Consider the following 21,690-nt stretch of genomic DNA (forward strand, 5'->3'; position numbering starts at 1 on the left):
TGATATTTCACAGAGTTGTGCTGAAGAGCATCTGTAAGTACTTCCTTTCTCAGGAGAAAAAGACTAAACCATAAGCCTGAATTCTAATGCTATACAAAAAGAAAGAGATATTAGCCCTTTGGTTAACTTGTACTGTAGTTCTAAAAGAGCTTTCCTGAAAATTAATCATCTAAGATATCTCTTGGGATACTGGTTTCAGTCATTAATTGTCAGGAAATGCTAGTTGTCTGGCTAAAGCTATGAATCTTTTTTTTTCTTCAAGATTTGAAAGAATTATGGCATATATTATTATCTCAGCTCTTGTACTACTAAGTGTGCAACAAGTACAAATAGAAATAAAAATCTTTCCTCCTCTCTATTCAGTAAGAAGAATAATCAATGAAAATTGTATGTTTGCATATAAAAGTGATCAAGAGGAAAAGGAGTCAGAAGCATGTTTTTTTTTTATGTTGAGTGTTGAAAATGGCAAGTCCACTTTTTTTCTGCTCTCTATATGTCTGAGTTTTCTGGTATAGATTCATTTTCTGAGGAGGTTCTTGCTTCCATATTCATGAGCTTTCTCCTGTCGTCTGATAGTTTCATTTTCTGTTGGAACAATATAAGGTCATGGTTGTGCAGATGGATGTAAGTGCCAGTCCAGTGGAGATCCAGAGTATCAGAACAAGAGACTGTCAGTTGAGGTTTGTGTAAAATGAGGAACTACAGAAAGGTGGAGAACACTGGTACAGAGACGGAAGCAGAGCAGCAAAGTATTGTGGCAATTTATTTATTTATTTTTGATTTTTTTCCCAGATGAGTTACTGTCACTAAATTCCTAGAGATTAGTTGCAGAAGTCTGAAGGTCATACATGCATGGGTCACTTTGGACCTTTCTGCATTAAATGGAAAGAATACAATCTTTCTTGGCCAGTTGCAGACAGATGAGCATGCTTTTGTTATCACAACTTTTAGGATATGGAGTAGACTGGGAAAGTCTAAAACAACTGCCTTGACAGTCCGAGGCTGTTTGTTCTCATGGTGCCAGATATTCTTCAGTGATCTTCTCCTGCACATATTATCTCAAATTTTCCTCAGTTTGTCTTTAGCCAGCTTCTCTTCAAGTGCAGTGTGATTTTAAGGAGGTATTGAGAAAATGGAGATAAATGGTGGTGACTAGCAGAAAAGAGTAATACAACATGGAGTGCTCTCTGAGTATTGATGGCACTTCTTCCAGCTTCTTTTCATCATCTTATAATGTTTGGAAATATAAGAGAGAGAAAAGCTTGACTGCTGTGGATACCTGCAACATCCAGAGATGGAAGAAAAGATAAAGTTGTTCTACTATGTGCAGAAAAAAATCTAGATTCACGTCAATGTATTTGGTAACCTATTTAGCTTGTTGAAGTACAGCAGTATTTAGTGAATAATAGTATTTGTGGGAGGAGAGGGAGAAAGACATTTAAGAAGTTGGAAGTATAGATATATTTGTGTTACATATTTTTTTCAGTCATTGAAGTACACTGTCTATATTTACCTTTGCCTAAGGACTTTCTGAGAAATACTAGTTCCAGGTGCTGAAACTCATTAGCTGTATAGTTTCTTCTTCTTTTAAAAGATTAACTAGTTCTGTGAGACCTTGATGTCTTCTTTCATGTTCCAAGTGATAAGTAGTTGCACAGATATGGACATTATTGTCTGTTATTAGAAAGTCTAAGTGTTGCAATCAGTGTTTTCATAATGAGAACAGCCTCAGTTATTGGAAGAAGAACATTTCTAGTCCATCTTTTGGCTTGTTATTTGTGGCTGAGCCATTACAGATGCAGGTGAGAGTGTAATGTTTGCTATATTGTGTGTTCACTTTCTTTAGTATGCCGTGCCAGTATTATTTCATAGAGATGGTTTATTTTTTAAATATGACCAAGTAAAATAGCATATATTAGTTCATAGTTGCAATTTCTCTTCTAAAGATCTTTTGGTTAGTAGAAGGTCTTAAATGGATTTTATGAAATTGTTGAGAAACCAGATGTTCAAAATCAGCTGCTCTGAAACTAGGCAGAAATATTTTTTTCATAATGTATTTTTTCCACTTGCCTGAACTGCTTGATTAACTGAAACCTGTTTATAAAATTTCATTTATCAGGCCTCTGATGTAGAGGACTGTGTGAGCATGACATGTTTGAGCAAGATTTTCAACCAAAACCAACATATCTAAAACCAGCATGCTAAAATTCTAATGAAGCTGCTTATCTTTGTTAAATGAAAGAAAATTATTTCACCCTCTGCTCTGCTCTCCCTTTTATTTTCCCTCTAATCTGAAGATTTTTTTTTTTTTTTTTTTTTTTTTGCTAATATGTTGCATTCCCCTGTTCCTACAGCTCCATTTGAAGAATTCACTGGGGAGCGTTTGTGATCACTTTACTCTTTCCATGTTGCTAAGTTATGATTGTTGTTCTAGGGATTGTTTATTCATTTTGCATTTAAAAATGCTTGGGTAAAATATGTATATATATCATTGGAAGCTGGGGCTACGCACTGGATTTCCCCTTCTAAGGGGAGATATCATCTCTCCAGATTACTGAGATAGGCTCCTTACCACTGCATTTTGTTCAGAGTCTGGCCCCAGGAGGAATGAAGACAATCTAGTCACAGATTATTTTGTAGTGTAGTACCTAGGGCACTTTTCTGGAAAGCGTGGGTTCCCTTGTACCTGTATCCGTAAAAGGCCAAGTAGGCGAATTTGCTATAGCAACCATTCTTTCAAAGGTGTGACTCCTCCTCTTTAGATTCCTGTCCTCAGCTTGCGATTCTGAATCTCCTGTGGATGCAGGGTTTCCTGTGAAGGCTATTCAGCTGCAACTTTGCATTCAGATGCCCAGGACAATTCTGCCCCATACGTGGGAACACAATTTTTGTAACACGCTCTGAGGAACTTGGAATCACTCTTCAGAGATGGGGAGTCTGCTTAAGTGTTTCAGTACTTACCTTCTGCTCTTCAGACAGTTGGTTTGAACATAAACCAGAAGAATCAGTCTTCTTAAAGGAAAGCATTTATTTAGCTGTTCTAGCAAAGCCACAAAGAGTTTCAACTCCATCTCCTATGGACCCGCTTTATAGTATGTAAAGTTCTACCATCCTGTAACTGTGACTTGTGTAGACCTGTCTTTAATTAGGCATCCTTCCAAAGGTTGTAAGAATCTTCTAGATTTAGTATTATCTGCACCTTCCTTATATTGCTGAATGTTCAACTTGGTATTGGCAATTTTTTGTTCCCTTGTCTTGATCAAATCAGTTCAGTCTGGCCATTGAGGCAAGGCTGTCAGAGCTAATGGTTTTGGCATTATCCCTAACATGTCGTAGATGGAATAGATGGATGAAACTCTTCTTTTACCAGCTCCTGTCTATCTGACAAATCCTATATGAAAAATGTTTGACTACAGATAGTAATGCAGAAAACCAAGACATGATATTAATAAGCTATTTTTCACGAAAATAACCTGCACCAAAGAACTTCAGCTCCTTCTTTACCTATTCTTACTTCCTTGACTCTTTCTTGTTGACAGCTTCCTCAGCTCTTTCCTGTTGACAACAGCTGCCAAGGACTCATCTCCTTTTTCTCTCTCCATCTGTACCTCCTGCATATTCTTTGCATAAGTCTTTGGCTCAAAGGTCCTCCTCTCTTATGTGCCCTTGTTCTCCATTTTCTCTCTTTTCTTGTATCCTTTTATGTCTTTATATCTCCTGTCATCAGTGGTTTTTTTCCTGCATCCCTCTTAACCATTTTTCCTTTAGCTATGAAGTTGGCTCTTGTGTTAGTGTTTAAAATAATAGTATATAAAAGATATGCAAATGCATGGTTTCATAAAATAGCCAACTTATTTTGCATTCATTAATCTTGTAACCTTTTGCAGATAGGTAACACTAGTCCTCTCCTTCTTGCTTGCCACCCCAATCCAGGTAAATTGGGGGTGCTTACCTGTTCTACCTCTTGACCTATCTGCAGACTTAAGTTCTGCTGTTCATTTTTTTCCACTTGAATTCTGTGATTCTTACGCTTTTTTGGTTCACGTCCTACTTTTCTGGGTATTCCTTTATTCAGCATTAGTAGGTGCTTCCCTCTTTTACTCTCTTCCACATGTTATAATGCCTTGGAATTCTGTCTTCACCTCATCTCCTTCTGTATGTTCTTTGTTACTTTATTTACTTCTACAATTTTAGCATTTTTTGACAAATTCCCAATCATGCTTTATTCTCAACTCTAACTACCCTGTCATATGTCTTGCTGCTCCTGACATCTCATCTCTATTGTCTTTTCAAAACTTAATATCTCCAAAATTTAAATATTTTCTTTCTTGGCATTTATCCACTTGTTTCTCTTTTGCTATTTTTAATTCTTTCCTGTTAAAAATTTCATGTTTTACTTTGCTATGTTTGTAAATTCAGTGCTGTCCTTCTCGATGCATTCTTCATATTTAATCCATCATTTAAAAACTATTTTTGGTAATAGTTTATCCTCGAATAGGCGTATTAGGTTTAAAAACCGATGGTGATGCATGCATTTCAGATATTTCATAACCTTGATGGTAAGACATGAATGGGGAAAGCAAAGGAGAGATTAAGAGAGATTAATAGGTAATAAGCTCTTTTGAATGTCTATATGTTTCCTCTTTGAAGTAATCAGTATGTATAATTTTGCCATCAGGTTTGAAAATTTTGGCTATGGTAGTTTTTCAAGAAAACAGTTAGTGTGCTATTAACTCATCTTAATACATCTTTAGATGTATTAGAAATTACCTAAATAGTTACTTGTTGGAATTTATGTAGTTCAGTAAAAATGAACATTTTTATTTTATTTTTTATTTTATTTTTATTTCTATTTTATGTTTTTGATCTGTCATATCAAACCTGACTTAATGTGTAGTAGAAGTTACAAACACTGTTGGGCTGACCAGAGAATTTATTTTGGGTAAAACAGGCTGCTATTGTCCTTTACTGCATTATATATAGCTGATTAAACTATATTATCATGCTACTAATTTAAAAACCTGACTGTGTGACGTTCTCGGTATATAGGCTGTTGGGATAAACAGTTGTAGCTCAATTTTTAAAATGTTTGTAACAAATCAAATTTCAAAGCTGTTTGCTATTTGAGATGTATTTCAAGTTCTGCAAAAAAAAAAAGTAAAATAGTATTAAATCTGCAGAAAGCTTAGGCTGCATTGTTTAGAATATGTTTTCTTAAGAGTTGCAAGTTATGTTTGCTCACTTTCTACGCAAAGGGTGAGTTTTCTAGCGGAAAAATAATGTGTGCTTCTTGAGTTCCTCTGATGCTGACTTTTCAGTAAGCAAAAACGCTGTAGATGATACCTGTAAAGTACTAAATAATATGGGAGAAAGAGCCGGGTGCAGTTCTGGTTTGATCCTGTGGCATATAGAGGAGATGTATGCAAAGAGCTCTGTGTCTGCTCAGAACTTGTCAAGTACTTATACATACTGCCGCTGTGCCCCGAATAACCCGATGTAGTGTGGTGAGCTGCATGGACTGTTGTAGAAGGGGAACAGAAGGTTGCACCAGTCAACATAAGAGTCTGTAGGCTGCTATTAACTTTTGGGGGGAAAGCTGGTGTAGTAAATAGTATAGTATATAGTATATACTGGCAAACTCTTCTGGTGAAAACCTTATAATTATTTGATTGTTTAATGACTACCTGCAGAGTTCTGGACACTGTAATGTGTGTTTGTGCTGTTTTTAGCTAGCCAGACAGACCAAGTCAAGCACTTCCTGAGAAGCTGGGCAAAACTGTCTCTTTACCGCAAGCCAGAAGCCTGTTTTCTAGCTCCCTCTTGACAAATTAAATGATTATGGAGAAAATTGAAATAAAAAGAGGGCTAAGGACTGTAAAAGTCCTTAGGGAGATTTTGCTAAAGCCCCTTTCTTGATCATTTAACAGTGGGGAGGTCTTTTCAGCTACTTGTTGTGAAGTTGAAACGTACTGTTTCTGTGGAGTAGTCTATGTAGTGATTCAAAACCATATGATTTCAGGGAAGAGTGTGCGTCTTTCACTCAGCGATGAGTGTGCGATCTGTGACGCAGAGTGCTTTGCCTGTGAAGGTGCTGCACTCTAGCGCATCGTGGTTTCCCCTGTTGTATTCCAAGTGCTTAACGTACTTTCCTGGAAAAATGTAGCTAGAATGGATATGTAGCCTGCGTTGGAATGAACTTGCTGTGAAAAGGCACCCACACATGAACAACTTGACTGCAATAAAGTTAGCTAAAAGTGATGTAACGAGTATTCTCAGTGTCCTTGAACCGGTCATCATTTTTCTTTGAAGAGGCTTTCATGATGTTCATGACGACCTTGATGAAATCCCTGCTTTAGTGGGAGGATTGATGAAACATGAGTAAAGCTCATGTAGACTTCTGCAGACTTACTGAACGGAGAATTCTCGGGAGCATCCATGACTCATGATTGGCATGGACCTCTTTCAAGATGCTACATCTTGTAAGAGGCACTTCATGTGATTTAGAAATGCTGGAGGAAATATCTTTAAGTTTGGCTAATTTGAAATAACATTAGTAGCAGGACAGAAGAAAATACCACAGAAAAGCTGATGGCACGAGCAGTTCTTAACTTCAGTTTCTTGCAGAAGACATTACCATCAAGAGGCATAGCTGAGCCTAAATCTGCTATTTGACATATATTCACATCTATCATGAAGTCTTTGGAGAATTTCAGTGTAGTCAATGAAAGGATAAGCGCGTAATAGTCCTCCATGAGCAGTCCATCTTGAAACAGACTTTCTTATTAGTGTTCAGTGAGAGCTCACTTAATAAGCTGAAGACCATCTTCCTGATAATTAAGTGGACACAAGCTCTCTGGATTTTATCCAACTTTAGATTTTGAAGCTGGTGTCCTTAGTCAATTGTTTTAGGTACTGGACTGCTCAAAGATGAAGTTTTCCCAGGAATCTTGTAGATTGGAGGAGTGAATTTTATTTATCTATTTTATTTACAAATTTGGGGTTGTAGTATGTGAAGGAAATCTCAAGCATATTTATGCCTCTGTGACTGCCAGAGCTTTTTTTCTGATTGTGCATTCTTTTGCTCCAAGCTGGACAGCATCTGTAATGTAAATTCCCTACATCTAGTATACTAATGATACAGAATTGCGCAGTGTCAGGCATTCTGGGTATAAATTCGCCTGACAATGTTCAGATAAAGTTTCAGTTTAGTGACCCTGTCAGGGCTAGACATTCTGCAGACGTCGCTCTTTCACAGTATCATGGGGGTTTGATAGCCTCAGTGATCATGCTTTATTCCAAATTAGCTTACATTTACAGTAAGCTTAACTGCCTGAAATAGTTTGTGTTTTGCACAAGCGATGAATTGTAGCAACAGACCCGCTGTTGTTGCCTTAACTAAATGCTGCATGAACCTTATAAATCTTATCTTACCTCATCGTGCAATCAGAGGAGAAAGTGGATCTCCTTCCTCTGGGTTGTTCCTAAGTCTTTATGTTTACTTACAGATCTTCAGTCTTGTCTTCTATTTCGTCCAGTCAAAAGCAGCTCTAGAAATAATTTGAGACAGTCACAAGCATCAGAGACCATAAGCAATAATATCTCATTGCTACTCTCAAACAGAATTGGTTTTGTTCCAATAAAAATTGTCCGTGAAATTCTGGATTTTGGCTTGCAGAGTTCCCCTCCATTAGAGATATTGAAAAAATGGATTTCTACAGGAAATCCTTTTGGGAACTGTGATGGAGATTGAAACAGTGTTTGCAATCCAGTTTGGAGCTGTCATCTGTCATACAAGGAGTCTCAGTGCACCATGTTTTTATTCTGCTTTTAGTGGATGAAGAAAAATACTTACTGACAAGCTGGAAAAAAAATTCCACTCTGTATGCTGTTAAATCACCTTAGGAATTAACATACGGCTTTCCCAGTGAAGTGACACTCTTGCTGTCGGAGGGAACGGGCATAGCTGTCGTAGTGAGGCGTGTTTGCGGGGAAGTGTGGCACACTGCCGTAGCTGCAATGGGTAGAGATGCTCTGCGTCTCTCTCTCGTTTTGTTTTCACTCTCTAGCCTGATAGTGGTGCTGGCAAAACTGTATAGTATTGATTTACACCAAATGGGATGAGGAAATGTTTTCATAACTGTCTTGTTTTCTTGTAAATTTTTTTGTAACATGCTTTATGACCTTATTCCTTTGTACACAAATTGCCTGAAGAAAATTATTATTGAGAAAAGGGAGCTAAGGGACCCTCTAATACCAGTTGCAGTTACTCCCTATATCCTAAATTGCCCTCTGCCTGGAAATCTTCAGTTTCCATTTTTTCCTGAAATACGCACCAACCACTTCAGAATACAAACATGAGATAAGTTTTACTTCTTCTCTTTCCCCACTTTGTTATAGTAATGTTTCTTTTATTTAGTAACTGGGCATGGTCTGTATTATTTTTATATGGCAAACTGTCAGCATTTGTAGAATTAGTAGAGATATTAATGCTACTTAGGCATACTATGTTTTGCTATAGAATATCTACTGTTAAGATACAGTAGAAGTATATTCAGCTCCTAGTTTCATAAAACAATGTAAGAATTGTCAACTACTTATAGCACTCAAAACAGCACAAGAAGGCTTACCTGTGGCAAGAAAATTGAACAAAATGCATGTAGGGAATAGATTCATTCACTAGGAAGCACTTTATCCTTTTTCTCACCATAACTGCATGTTATAGTCCTGATGACTGTGCTGTACAATTTACCGCAATATTCTGTCAGGAATTTTGGATCTCATGGAGATTTAATGCATAAGCTGTCATCTGTATTGTAAACAGTTGATTCATGTTAAATTTAGGCAATATAAAATTTACCCGCATGTCATTTATCACAGACTAGTGTTTATACCCTTTTAAAATCTATCATTCCTAAACCAGTGGCTTTTTTTATAAAGCCTATGATGGTTTTCCCCTAATTGTACATCACATAGCACTAATTGGTCTTTATCTTATACTTATCCCATGACAGTCATTTGATAGAAGAAGCTCTGTAGTTCCTCTGCTGAGTGATGGCTCTTGCATTGTTCTAAAGAGAGTTTTTTGTGCAATTACTGCTATTTTGAATTCGTTTATTTATGGAACAAAATTTTTACAATAATAAATAAATTCAGTTCAGCTACTTTTAGCCACAGCAGTTAAGGACAAAAAGGTCATTTATGTTTGTGCTTCTATGTATTATAAATAATCTGTTTTTGACAGTGTGGCTGTGAGAAACAGATACATTCAATCCCTGCAATTTAAAAAATATTTTAATTCCTTACGGTACAAGATGTTAAAATTAATTTGCTTGTTCCTCCTGTGAATCATTATAGTAGCTTTTTTCATTGTGTATACCAGTCATATAGTTGGAACTTATCGGGGGCTAAACACATATTAACTGCTTTTCCTCTCACGTTTTCACTATAAGATATTTTAGGATTACGTATGAATTTTCATTCAATTTATTATTAATAGCTCCTTATTTGCTGGTACATCAAGGGGATAGATGGATAGAGTATACATGAAATTCTTTTTCCTATTATCTTACAGTTACTAATTATATCTTAATTTGCATTTTAGAATTCATTCATATCTAGAGTGTCTTCATTTTTTAATATAAAACATAGGTACCAGCTGAAATCCCCCCAAAATTACTTTATATAGAAAAATGGGCTAGAACTTATAAAAGCCTACCTGTTCTTTCTGGCAAAATAATCCATCTACATTTGTAGTTTTCAGTGCATGCATATCTTGATAACACACTGCCTTTTTCCCACAAATTCCTTATGTTGGTATACTTAGACTTGTTTGTGTTTCACTGTCCATTGGTGAATTACACATGAAATGGAAATTGGAAGAACTGAGTAAAAATGGTTTCATTTAGCTGAGTTTATCAACTAACAAAGAAATGTGTACAGTGACGGTATCACTATTTAATGCCAGAATTATGCATCGGATGGAGTAAGTCCCTAACCACTGAGTTAGGGCTGCTTTTTGAGCAGTGATCAAGTGCTTGAGTGCATCAAGTCTTCCATAGGGTGTGTAGTGCTAGGCACTCAAAAATGAACGTGGTACTGGGCTATAAAGTCTGTAAGGTAGACTACTAAAATAATCATTGAAGGAAAATAAATTCCATATTGAATGGCACAGAGCCACATATCAGCATTTGTATACTCTTTTAAGTTGAGATCCAAATGAAGGATGCATTAATGGTTATGCCAAAAAGATAAGCCAGTCAAAATAGGTACAAAATTGGTACCAGAAGAGTTTATCACAAATAAAAAAAAATAAATCTTTTTAAAATTTGGGAAGATGGGCACTAGTCAGAAGAAATTGCAGTTATTGAAGAAATGTCATATTGTCCATAATTGTTGACAAAGAAGAAATATTCAGTGAAGATACCTGCTGACAGTGCTTTATGAGACCAAGTGAAATAAGTTTCTAGCAGAGAAGAGTCAAGTTAGAGCATTTTTTTGTGTGGTTTGGAAGACTGTTAAATGTTCAGCCAGACTGTGACCGGTGATAACAACGCCAAAACCACTAAATGAAATTACTGCTTTGTTAGAATTTGTTCACGCAGCAGATATACAGGGGAGCGAGGAGAGGATGTTGCAGTACTTCAGTTTGGGGTTGATTATTTATACATCCGACAGGTCACTGAACTGTAATACACGGTTATTGACTCCCATGTGTGCATATATGTGCTTCAGCACAGAGGCAGATACTAGCTGAAACAAAGTAGTGATTTATGTTATGGGTTATGAAGCTTATTTTACATGTTACTGTTGTTGCTCTTTGTATTAAAATCCTCTGAAGTTTATTTCAGATGACATTGAAGTACTATAGTTACTATAAAATAGTTGTAGGAACATTCTGTTTATTTAGAGGCAAAATACTGTATTTGTTCAGCAGATTTCAAACTTCCTTTTGTGGGCATTTCTAATAATTTGGGACCAAATCCAGCTCTTATTAAACTCCGTAGGAATCTTTCTGTCAGTTCCAGAGGGAGTTATATCAGACTTGTTTTTGAAGCTGCCAAGTTTTAAAAAATTGACATAGTAGTATTTGGGTGCCTAATATGGTGAGGGCCAAGACCTCCTTTGGGACTCTATATAATATGTATAATAATATGCCTTGCAGTGAAATCACCCTAATTAGATTTGGGAACAAAGAGGTTAATGGGTCCATCTTCTATTTTAGAAGTTGTCTGCATAATAACAGAAGAAATATCAAGAATAAATAAGAGGACCTCAATCCACGAACAGCAGTATGCCTTACGTGGTATAACAAAGCTGTGGTGGAAGGAGAGGGAGGATGAAGAGGTGGTTGCTGCTGTACAGCAGGTTCAGATCCTTGTGGTGTCACCCAGACCGTAGAGGGATGCTGCTCATGGCCTATGGGTAGTGGTAGAAGGAGAAAAGTTCATGGGCTCCAGCATCACACAGACCACCAAACAAAGGAGTTTGGGTGGGTGAGGATGGTTAGTAGCAGCATGCTGGGCACGGTGGTGACAGAAGATCATAACTAGTCAGCTGTTGGAGAAGAAGCAAAGTAGAATACCAACTGCCCAACATGTCTTGGAATTCATGGGGACAAAATATTGAGAGAGTGGGAAAAGCAATCAGGGGGGAAGTTATTCTATTTGATACCACTTCTGAAAGAGAAAATGTTCCAGAACAGGGGGAGATGAGGCAGCTTCAGTGAGAATTATGGGATGGCAGAGCTCATAAAGTATAGGAAGGGAAAGAGGTAGAATAAAAAAATTAGAACAAAAAGCTTTAAGAGGGAAGATTTTCAGTACAATAAGGACTGTCGGCATAATCTGATAGGAAAAGAATCTGGAGAAAGGAAGTTAAAGGAAATCGACTGTTCCTCGAACAAACAATATGAAGGGTACAAGTGCAAATTGTGATAGCACAGAAGGACAAAAAGCACAGTAAAGTTGACTAAAACATAAGCTCCTTTTTTGTATCAAGCACAAGAAGGAACTATATGGAAAATGAAAAATCATTTGGATTATTAAGAACAAGTAGGAAGGAATAACAAAAGAATCTTTTCTGTATTTTCATTAATAATCTGGATTATGGAACCAAGAGTATGCTTGTTAAATTTGCAGTTGTCACAAATTGAAAAGAGACTGCATGTACAGGATTAGATTTCAATTTTGGCATATTGGAGAAACTGTCTGGGGAAATAAGGTAATATTTATGTAACGTTTACAGTACTACACTTAGAAATAACAATATACAGCATGGGGGACATCTAGTTAAGCAATGATTTTTGAAAATGATATACAGGTCATGAAAATTACATCAGTAAGCACTATTGAGCTCTTACGAAAAAATGCAGGGATGGATGAAGACATATATAGCCCTAAGGATGTATGAAGCAGAGTAATTCATCTGTTGTACTTAGTATTCTGTTCAGCTGAAATACAGTGCCCAGTTTTGGGCGTCACACTTGAGTAAAGGTAGGGCTGACTGGAGGGAGTGCAGAGAGCAGCAATGAGAATAAGCACCTGAAACACATGGCTCTGAGGAAAGATGTCAAGAATCAGTTACTTACCCTAAAAAGTAAAAAGTTGGTAAGATAAGTTTTTAAGAACCCGAAAGACCTGAATTTATGTAGAAGAAGTGAATGATCTATTCTCTGTATCCAGGATGGATAAACCAAGAAGTAGTGAGCTTAAATTGTAACAGGAAAGAATTAGATTAGACATTAAAGAAAAAGCATTTCTTATATTAAGGTCTGGTCACTTTAAGTTACCTGGAAGGCTGTGGAGAATTGCTGGACCTCCTCTAAAATATAGAAAACATGTCCAAAATGACATAAATGTAGATGTTTTGCCAGCAGTATGGAGATGACCTATCATAGTCCCTGTCAGCACCATCTTCTGTGATTCTCTGCTGAGTGCGTTACAGCTCACCACCATGCCACACAATGCATGTTCTGTTCTTTAAATCGTGTGAAACATTATTTTACTTTCAGTTCAGATTATACTTTTTTTTTTATTTCAGTGTGTGCAGAAGCTTACAATCCTGATGAAGAAGAGGACGACACAGAATCCAGGGTATTTAATGCTTTGAGTTAAATACGTATTTTTTGAGTTCTCAGGCATTATAATTAGGAAAAAAAATAGGACTAATTATGTAAGTTATATAACTAGCATTACTATTCTTTTTTAAAATCATCCTTATTGTAATATCTTTTAATAATCTGCAAGGTTTTGTTCTTAAAGGAACATTTAAAAAATCTCTGTAGTAGTTACCATATAGAACCTAATGTAACAATTATTCTGAGTTACTGTACTTGCGATTCATGATCTACTAAGGAAACATTTTTGTGCAAGTGTAATTTGCCCAGAGAATGCCTGCTCTTAAAGTATTGGTTTAGTGTCTTTATAATCTTGCAGTAGTTTCCTTAATATTCTAGTATTCTCGTAGAGGGGGAAAAAGGTAAATGATAAAATTGCTAGGAAATTTTCAGATTTAGCATGCAATAATTTAATGAAACATATTTTGTATATTTGTGTTTAATAAATACCTTTTAGAGGCATTTAATTAATTTTTAATATGAAGTAGCATAAGTTTGACTTTTGAGGCAAGCTTAAATGTTATATTTTATCTAATTTCTGGCTTGTAAAGCTATGAAAAAGGTTATCATATATTATCAGAGCTTTGGAACCTAGCATATCCTTTTAAGCATGTGAACTGACTATCAATGAAGTTGTTAATTTATATTAGCTGATAATTTAGTAAATCTCTGGCTCACTCAGAGGCTGTGAGTTCTGTTGTTTATTCTGTGAAAATAATATTTTAGATAGAGATATCCAGAATGGTTTGCAGAAATGAACTGAATTATACAAATGTGAAGTTCTTTTTAGCTTAAATACAGCAGTATTTGCTTGTATTGTGGGGATATAGTATTATCATTGTGTATTTATTCAAACTATGAAGGTTTTGTAAAGGGAATGTTGTCAAACAAAGCCAGAATGTTATGTAAAATGCTTAGCTGTATTAACTCAGTCCTTCAACTAGTTGCTACATGATGACTGCTTTAAAGGTTTTTTATTATATCCCTCAGATTATTCACCCTAAAACAGATGATCAAAGAAACAGACTGCAAGAGGCTTGCAAGGACATTCTTCTTTTTAAGAACCTAGATCCAGTAAGCAATTCTTTATAATGAAGATTTTGCAGTGCTGATGAGAATTGAGTGTCTTGAAGTTTTTTTAGAGAAGTTTATAGTTTTTGACTTTTATTAACTCTTATGTATGCTTTCTTGACCATTTCATAGACTTGTTGCATTTTTATAATTGATATGTCATACATATATAGGCCTTTTTTTAGTACTATGAATGATAATCATGAATTGAAGTCCATTAATATGTCTGTAAAGTACTATATTTTGGTGTGTTCTTATTTTGAAATGCTATTAGCTATACATTGATGCATTGGTAAATATAAACTCATCAGTTAACTTGGAAACCGCTCATTTGTTGCTACTAGTTATTTTATATCATGTTTTTAAAAATGTGCTGAGTGCTCCATCAAAACCTAAAATCACCCCAAAAGCCTATAGCTTAAATAGAGATGTAATGGAATCAGCAAGTTATTAAATAGAAGGGAAGAGAAAGGCAATAGCAAGATGTTTGCATTATTATTTCACTTAATATAGATACTATAAAAACAGTGCAAATAATTTTCTTCTGAGCAGATAACTTTCTTCTGTTGCTTACAAAAACAGTAACAGGCTTTTAAGAAAGGTTAAATGCAGTGAACGAATGACCTGGACAGACAAAGTCATAATATTACAAAAAAGTATGAGATTGTTTAAGGGAAAGGCAAGTATATAAATCAAAAAATGCATACTGAGGTTGAGATGACTCACAGCACACCAAATACTTTCTCAAGAGAATTGATTCAGTGCTGTCAGGGGAAGGAAGGAGGGGTAAGGGAAGTATTTATATAGAGTTTTAAGCGTGAAAATAGAAAATTTTAAATTTGATCCAAGAAGGAGCTAATGAAAGGACTAACCTGCAGCTCTGTTTGAAAGTCAGATGCTGTTATGGCAAATGTGATTTAATCCATCCTGCTGGTTTCCAGATCCAGGCTTTGGTCTATGTGAATGCTGAGCTCAAATGCAGGGTGCCCGTACTCACCGAGGCATGAGGAACAGTGAGCCATAGAGTCCCATCAAGGCTTTGCAAGACCTTGAGTTAGAGCTATGGGAGGGTATCAAGGGTTTTTATGTAGGTGCTAATATATATGCACTCTTGGGACTCTGGGGACTCTGATGCAGAGGATTCCTGACTCCCATGTGATATCTGTTTAATGGGTAGTTAATCAGCTGTTCCAGTATAATAGTTCAAATTAAAATCCCCTGAACGTTTGTCCCTTCCACTCTTGAATTATTTTTATGCGTAACTTCATGCACACAAAGTGGTTTCTGGGCATCTACTCTGGATGTGAAATTGCTTTATTATATATCTTCCTTATTATTGGTGTGTCTTGGCCTTTGCTTGGCTGGACAGTTGTTAATTTATCCTGCCAATGGCATTTTGACAGATCCCTCTTGTCTCTCAGCATTTATCTCAGACCCAATGGTTTATTATGTGCACCTAGAATCTGTCTTGAGCTGCTTCTTTCCTGAGCTTACCCAGTTTTCTGGGAGTATCTACCTATTGTACAAGTCCTCTGGACAAGTTCTATTTTGTCTTCTACTGAGAGCTAAGTCTTATGTCTATTTAGACAGATCTATTCATTAGAAGATTTATTCATCAGCCACTTGGTCTGCAGGGCAGAGATCTATTGGCATCTTACCAGCTATATTGTAGCATTGTGTAGTCCTACAGCATTAAGCTGTTCCAGTGTTGACATTTTATTTAACTCTTCTGAGGAATTTTGAGGGTTTACCTCCCCCATTTGTGGAGGTGATCTCAGAACTATGTTGCTATGTTGATATATCATCCTTCTGATGTTCTGATCTTCCTGAAACCTTTTTTTCCTATTCTTCTGAATCAGATGCTTGTAGTTGTTAATAGTTCCCACAGTCTGTTCCACTTCCTAGCTGAGCCCTCCCTTTGTGGGGCTTTGCAATACAACCATCCAAAGCTTTGAAATGTGCTCTCCCAAGCACATTTTCTTGGGAGAACTCTCCCAAGTCTTTTCTTGTGTACCCGTATTTGCTCAGATTGGCCAGTGGCTTATGAGCACTCTTCTAGTTTAACTCCTTCACAGACAGCATACTGGAAAGGCAAAGAAAATAATTTTGTAAAGGAGTTTTATTATTATTATTATAAGTTTACTCATGAAAGGTATTGGAAAGCTACTGAGCTCTGAAGATAGCAAGCATGTCAAAATGCAGCTTTCTTTAGTCTGGATTGCTTCTTCTGTAACGCCAAGATCTATAGCTCCCCAGAGGAGACCCTGTCCTGCCTTCTCCCACTCTTCCCACCTGCTCCACTTCTCTGCAGTGACTCAAGAGCTTTGATGAGTAGAGTTGCAGTAATTTGAGCATTCCTGTCCCAAATCTCTGCCTCACCTCTGCCTCTCCACCCCTCAGCACAAGTGAACGTGTGCCAGCTGCTGCAGTTTGGTGTCTGGTGTATTAGCAAAAAACCTCCTCTATCTTGGAGTATGATCATATCTTCAGCTGCCAGAGCTAAAGTCTCTGGAACAAAAATCCAAGCTGTGTATAAATAGTGTCTGTCCCTCCTCTCCCATCTACACATACTTTTTTTTTCTTTTCTTTCTCTGCCTGCCTTTTTTTTGCATTCAGTCTCTTCCTGTAATAGTTCTGTGCATGAAAAACATTGTTTCAGAGCTCAGTGAGCAGACGATGGAGAGGCAGTGTGGAGCGCTTAATGGGTTTTCCCAAATGGCCTTTTAGTAAGGTGTCGAGCACCATTCCTAGATAGAGCTCTGAAGTACAGTACAGCAGCCTGCCCTAAGGCATGATAACAGTTGTGCTCAGTACATGATGCAAAATGGAGTTCACGTTTTCAAAAAACTTTCTCCCACTCATGTTTTAATTTGAACAGAAGAGTACGATAAGGGTATCATAGAAGTTGCTGCAGTTAGGAGGTGACTTACAGTACTGATCAGCATTTTAATTAGAGAGTTTGTGTGGAAAGGCGAGAGCCTCCACATAAAAGTGAAGAATGTCAGGACCATTTGAATGTGAGACAAAATGAAAGAAGGGAGGCAAAGATAACCTTCAGACTTTGAGACTAAATATAGGGCTTTCTAAACAAACATAATTATGTCTCCAGTCTGCATTTACCTGGTAGCGGTGTTTAAATATCAGAGAGTCAAACTTAGGGAAAAATATCTATAAATATAAGCATTGGCTCTGGTAGAAATTATAACACATTACAAAGGAACACTCGCTGTAGTATAATTCCCTAAGCGGCACTTTCTGTTTAAAAGTCAGCTATTCAATTTCGTAATGTCTGTAAAGTTACTTGAGTCATCTTGGAACTTCCTTCACCCTTGAGGATTACTGAGTGTGTGACTGGTCAAAGTCAATGTCAGTCGGGCAAGGCACTCCTGAGAGAGCCTCCTTAAATAAAAAGCTCTGATTTTTTTTGAAAATCAGTATTGTGACATTTTCCCATCTTTCTGGAGACTTAACCAGCTCCCATCCGGTTGCTGTCACTCAATATTGGTTTTATTTAGTGCTAAACATACTGAAAAAGTAACTAGAAGAAGAATTTGGATTTAAACGTGCATATGCAGCAAGATGATGGGGGGAGGAATTTGCAGGGCTATTCAGCTACTTTATAGATGACCAGGAAATTTTACCTCACTCATCCACACAGCTCTCCTCCTACAATTTCTCTTGATTCTTTCCTGACAAATCACAGGAGCAAAACTGTGTGGATGAGTGAGTTAAAAGAGAGGAAAGTGCATTCAGATGTCCGTTTCCCTCTCCCTACACTCTTAATCTAGCCTGATGATGTCCATTCCTCTTCCAAAACACCTCTTCCTGTTCTCCTTCAAGGCAGCTCTCTTCCTAGTAGACCAGGGTACCGCTGGTGCTCTTGATTGCCTGCCGCACCGCTGCCCCAGAGTTCTGGCATCCCTCTCTTCCTCCTAGACTTGCACCGCGTGTGCCAGGCTTGCTCTACATGCACACAGAAAACATATTCCCACCTTTTCCTTCATGCTCCAGATACCAGAGGCTGCTGGCAGTGGTCTCAGAAGTGCCTGTTTTCACACCTGTGAAACTGTCAAGCTGTCAAGCTTCTCTTTTCTTCCTCCTTGACTCGTGCCCTCTTTCCCCTCCTCTTCCTCTGTGTATGAGCCAGCCAGGAGAAAACAAGCAGATAACCAAATGGCACAGGCCGTTACTGAGGAGCCTCAAGTCGCTATCGTCGGACTTGGTGTCTGCACGTGCTGCCCCAGGGCTGTTTGTCACTGCACGGAGGAGGAACAGCAGCAGCTCGTATAGCGGCCAGCACAGTCTTCTGCATTTCCCTTTTACAAGGCAGTTCAGAGATCTGTTGCTTTGATTTTGATTTTTAAGGGGAACCTCTGCTGGGGCTGGGGCTGGGGCTGTTTAATGACAAGCTATTTGGTCTGTCTGTTAAGAGATAGATGTGGCCTGCAGGCCAGCAGTTGAAAAGCCTGGTGGGCCTGTTATCGGAGTCCTGGGGGTGGCTCAAGGAAGCGTGCTCGTGCCATCCAGTTGTGCTGCATCCTTGCAATTAAAGCTTGAACCCTTTCTTTCACAAAATCTGCAAGCAGGCTTAGATAGCCTGTTCTGTTTCAGGGGAGTTTTATTCTGGGGAGGGTTTCAAATAGACTTTTTCCCTTTTATAAATGTAATAAATTATGCATGTTCTTCACAAATATGTGAGAGCAATTTCTGGGCATATTGCCAGTCATTCACTTGGAGAATTATTATGAGAGAGCACAAATATTGATTAATCAATTAGAATTGATTAACTTAAAGGAAGATGAAAGAAAGAATAATATAACCTTGTTTTATAAATAGTGAACTCCTATGCTTAAGGGCAAGCATTCCCTGAAAAGAGTTGCTAACAGAAGAGTCTCATAATAATAATCATACAATATGTAATTATAATAACATATATTAATATAATATATAATATTATAATTAGATTAATTCTCATAAGTTCTTGAATATTTTGGTGAAGAATTAGGACTGCAGATGTTGGAGTTATTAATTTTGTACAAGCAATCCTGGAGAGGGCCTGCAATGCCTGAATGTGTTAGTATTCTGCCTTCACAGGTAGCACAAAACTCTTTCCAAGCTAAGGGGTTTCCAAACTAATAAAATGACACTTAATACTTTATTTTTATGTATGGCAAAATTAATATTTGCATCAGATCTAGTAAACAAGAATTATTTCCATCTTGCCTGTGATCAGTTATTGAAAGTGTTCTGGAACAGAACTGCCAAATGCCTTCACGTTTGGCTTAGGAATTTTATCCGCACTGATGACAAGCTGCGTTGTGCTGGCGAGCACAGCAGTGACAGTATTGGGTTAATCTATAGAAACAGCTACAAAACTTGGTACTGAATTCAGGCATACCTCAATAAAAACTCTCGTAACTTCTGTCATATTTAGTAATAATCTAGTCAATTTTCTCTGGTTTTTATTCTTTCACTTTTATAGAGCTACATGATTGTGTTTAACACAGCGAATGCAGTTGCAAACTGCAGTACATATGTGTAGGTCACACTGAGTAGTTTTTCATGTCCATTGATATGGTGTCTTTGTAATCATGTCCAATGTTTTCTGACATTGTAAAGTAGAGTCAGGACTGAATAGCAGAGATGTTTCAAAGGTTAGCAGCACGGGCAAAGTACAATTTTTTGTCAGTAGCAGAGTAAGTTATGCGAAATTAGGGAGAAAGGGATTGACAGTGGTCAGGAAGAGGTGGTTTGGAGTGGAAGGGGCCGTGAGGCTTTAGGAACTCAGGTGGCAAATTTGGAGGTGTTGATGAGGAGAGGAAGGGAGAAGGGTTTGGCAAGAGCTAGTGATAATCAGGTAGCATTCAGGTGGAGGTGTGGGACAAACAGCTTCCTCCCCTCCATGTATCTCATAGAGGACCTTCACCATACATGCAGTAAGCCCCGTATCTGTCCATCCCTCAGCACTTACGCTTGCTTCTGCTCCTGATAAGGGGTGAAAGACGGAACAAAATAGAGCTGAACAAAGCAGGAATTTTACTGACATCTTTACCAGACTTTCACTCACAGTCAAGAAGAAATGTCCTACTGAGATGTTTACCTAGCCCAGTACTTCACCTCCAACAGCGGCAACAGGAGAGGGTGTTTAAGCAGAACACGTGAGTGTATCCACTCTCTGCAGCCTCTAATACTCCATGCCCACCATACCCAGATTTCAGAGGGTATATCCCAGCTTAATCCTTTCAGCATCCTCTTATGGACTTGTAGTCCATGAATGTATTTAATATCTTTTCGAAGCTGCTGATACTGTCTGCTTTTACAACCTTCCATGGCAGCAAGTTTTGAAAATTCACTATGCCTTGTGTAATATTACCTGTTTTAAACTGATCTATTGATGCCCCCTAGTTCTTGTTTTGCAGGATTTGGCAAAAAGTTTCCTAGTCAGCTCATCCAACACCTTTGTGATTTTGTAAACCTTGACTGGGCACAGCATTACACCATCAAAATGTTTTATATATTTTTAGAAATAACAGATAATTGACAATAAATTGGAGTTTGATAAATTTCTTAGCATATGGAGTTATTGTGGTATCTCCTCTTTTTTTTTTAGTTATGAGACTGCTACTTTTTTAAGAATGAGATAACAAATGAACAGTTACATTGGTTTGTGTTGTCTGCAAACATATGTAACTAGGGTATTTGGAAACTATTTGCAACTCTACTGTTTCTGCTCTTTATCTGAATTACAATTTGTTATTGTTTTAAGGACAAATTAATGTTGTATTAGCATTTGAATTTAGCCTGGCAAACTGGCAAACTGCTGAAAAGAATCTGCCAACTTGGTCAAAAGAGCTAGTTACGAAATCTAAAAGTGTTACTGAGCCTGCCTGATTGGCATGTGTGCGATACTTGAGAAACAGAACTGTAACTTAACATGTAACTATCTGGAGAAAGGTTAAGGCAAATTCTTAATAAGAATATTGATTAATACTCAAGTATACACTGAAATATAAATTAGATTCTTGTTAGTGAGAAATAAATGTCTTTTGATTAGTTTATAAGTAGATACTGCACAGCGGAGCTAAACATTTTGAATTGGATCCGTACTGCTGCTGACATTTATATTAGAGTTCCGGAGTAGTATACATATATGTTTTTTTTGTTCTGAAAAAACAAACAAGGAGAACTGGAGACATGAATTTTGTAATTCATTTTTCCTCTCTAAGGTTCTGACGTATGGATTAAAAACTCTTTTTCTTCCCTGGTTTCCCTGCCTATATTTTTCTGACTTTTCCTCTCTCTTCTTTTTCTCCCTACTCTGCTTCACTGTCTGCTTCATATTAATTTTATGCAGAATATTAATTGCTTGATACATATTGCTCAAAGTGAGGATAAGGTAGCCAGCAGGGTATCATTTTAACTTAGGCCCATTTAAGTAAAATGGTTGTAAGAATAAAGAAAAATAGTGGTTATGGGAACTGAGTTTTGAGGAATAGAAGACAAGA

The 21,690-nt window shown here is 37.3% G+C and overlaps 1 protein-coding gene across 1 annotated transcript in view; it reads left to right on the forward strand.

The window, feature by feature from the left end:
- Positions 1-21,690, forward strand: part of PRKAR2B (protein kinase cAMP-dependent type II regulatory subunit beta) — a 94,231-nt gene that overhangs the window by 55,251 nt on the left and 17,290 nt on the right. Inside the window, exons 4-5 of the mRNA XM_062582200.1 lie at positions 13,039-13,091; positions 14,105-14,188. Coding sequence (XP_062438184.1) covers positions 13,039-13,091; positions 14,105-14,188 — 137 coding nt within the window. The remainder of the gene's footprint in view (positions 1-13,038; positions 13,092-14,104; positions 14,189-21,690) is intronic.

Source organism: Rhea pennata, chromosome 1 (assembly GCF_028389875.1).
Source record: "Rhea pennata isolate bPtePen1 chromosome 1, bPtePen1.pri, whole genome shotgun sequence".
Lineage (NCBI taxonomy): Eukaryota > Metazoa > Chordata > Aves > Rheiformes > Rheidae > Rhea > Rhea pennata.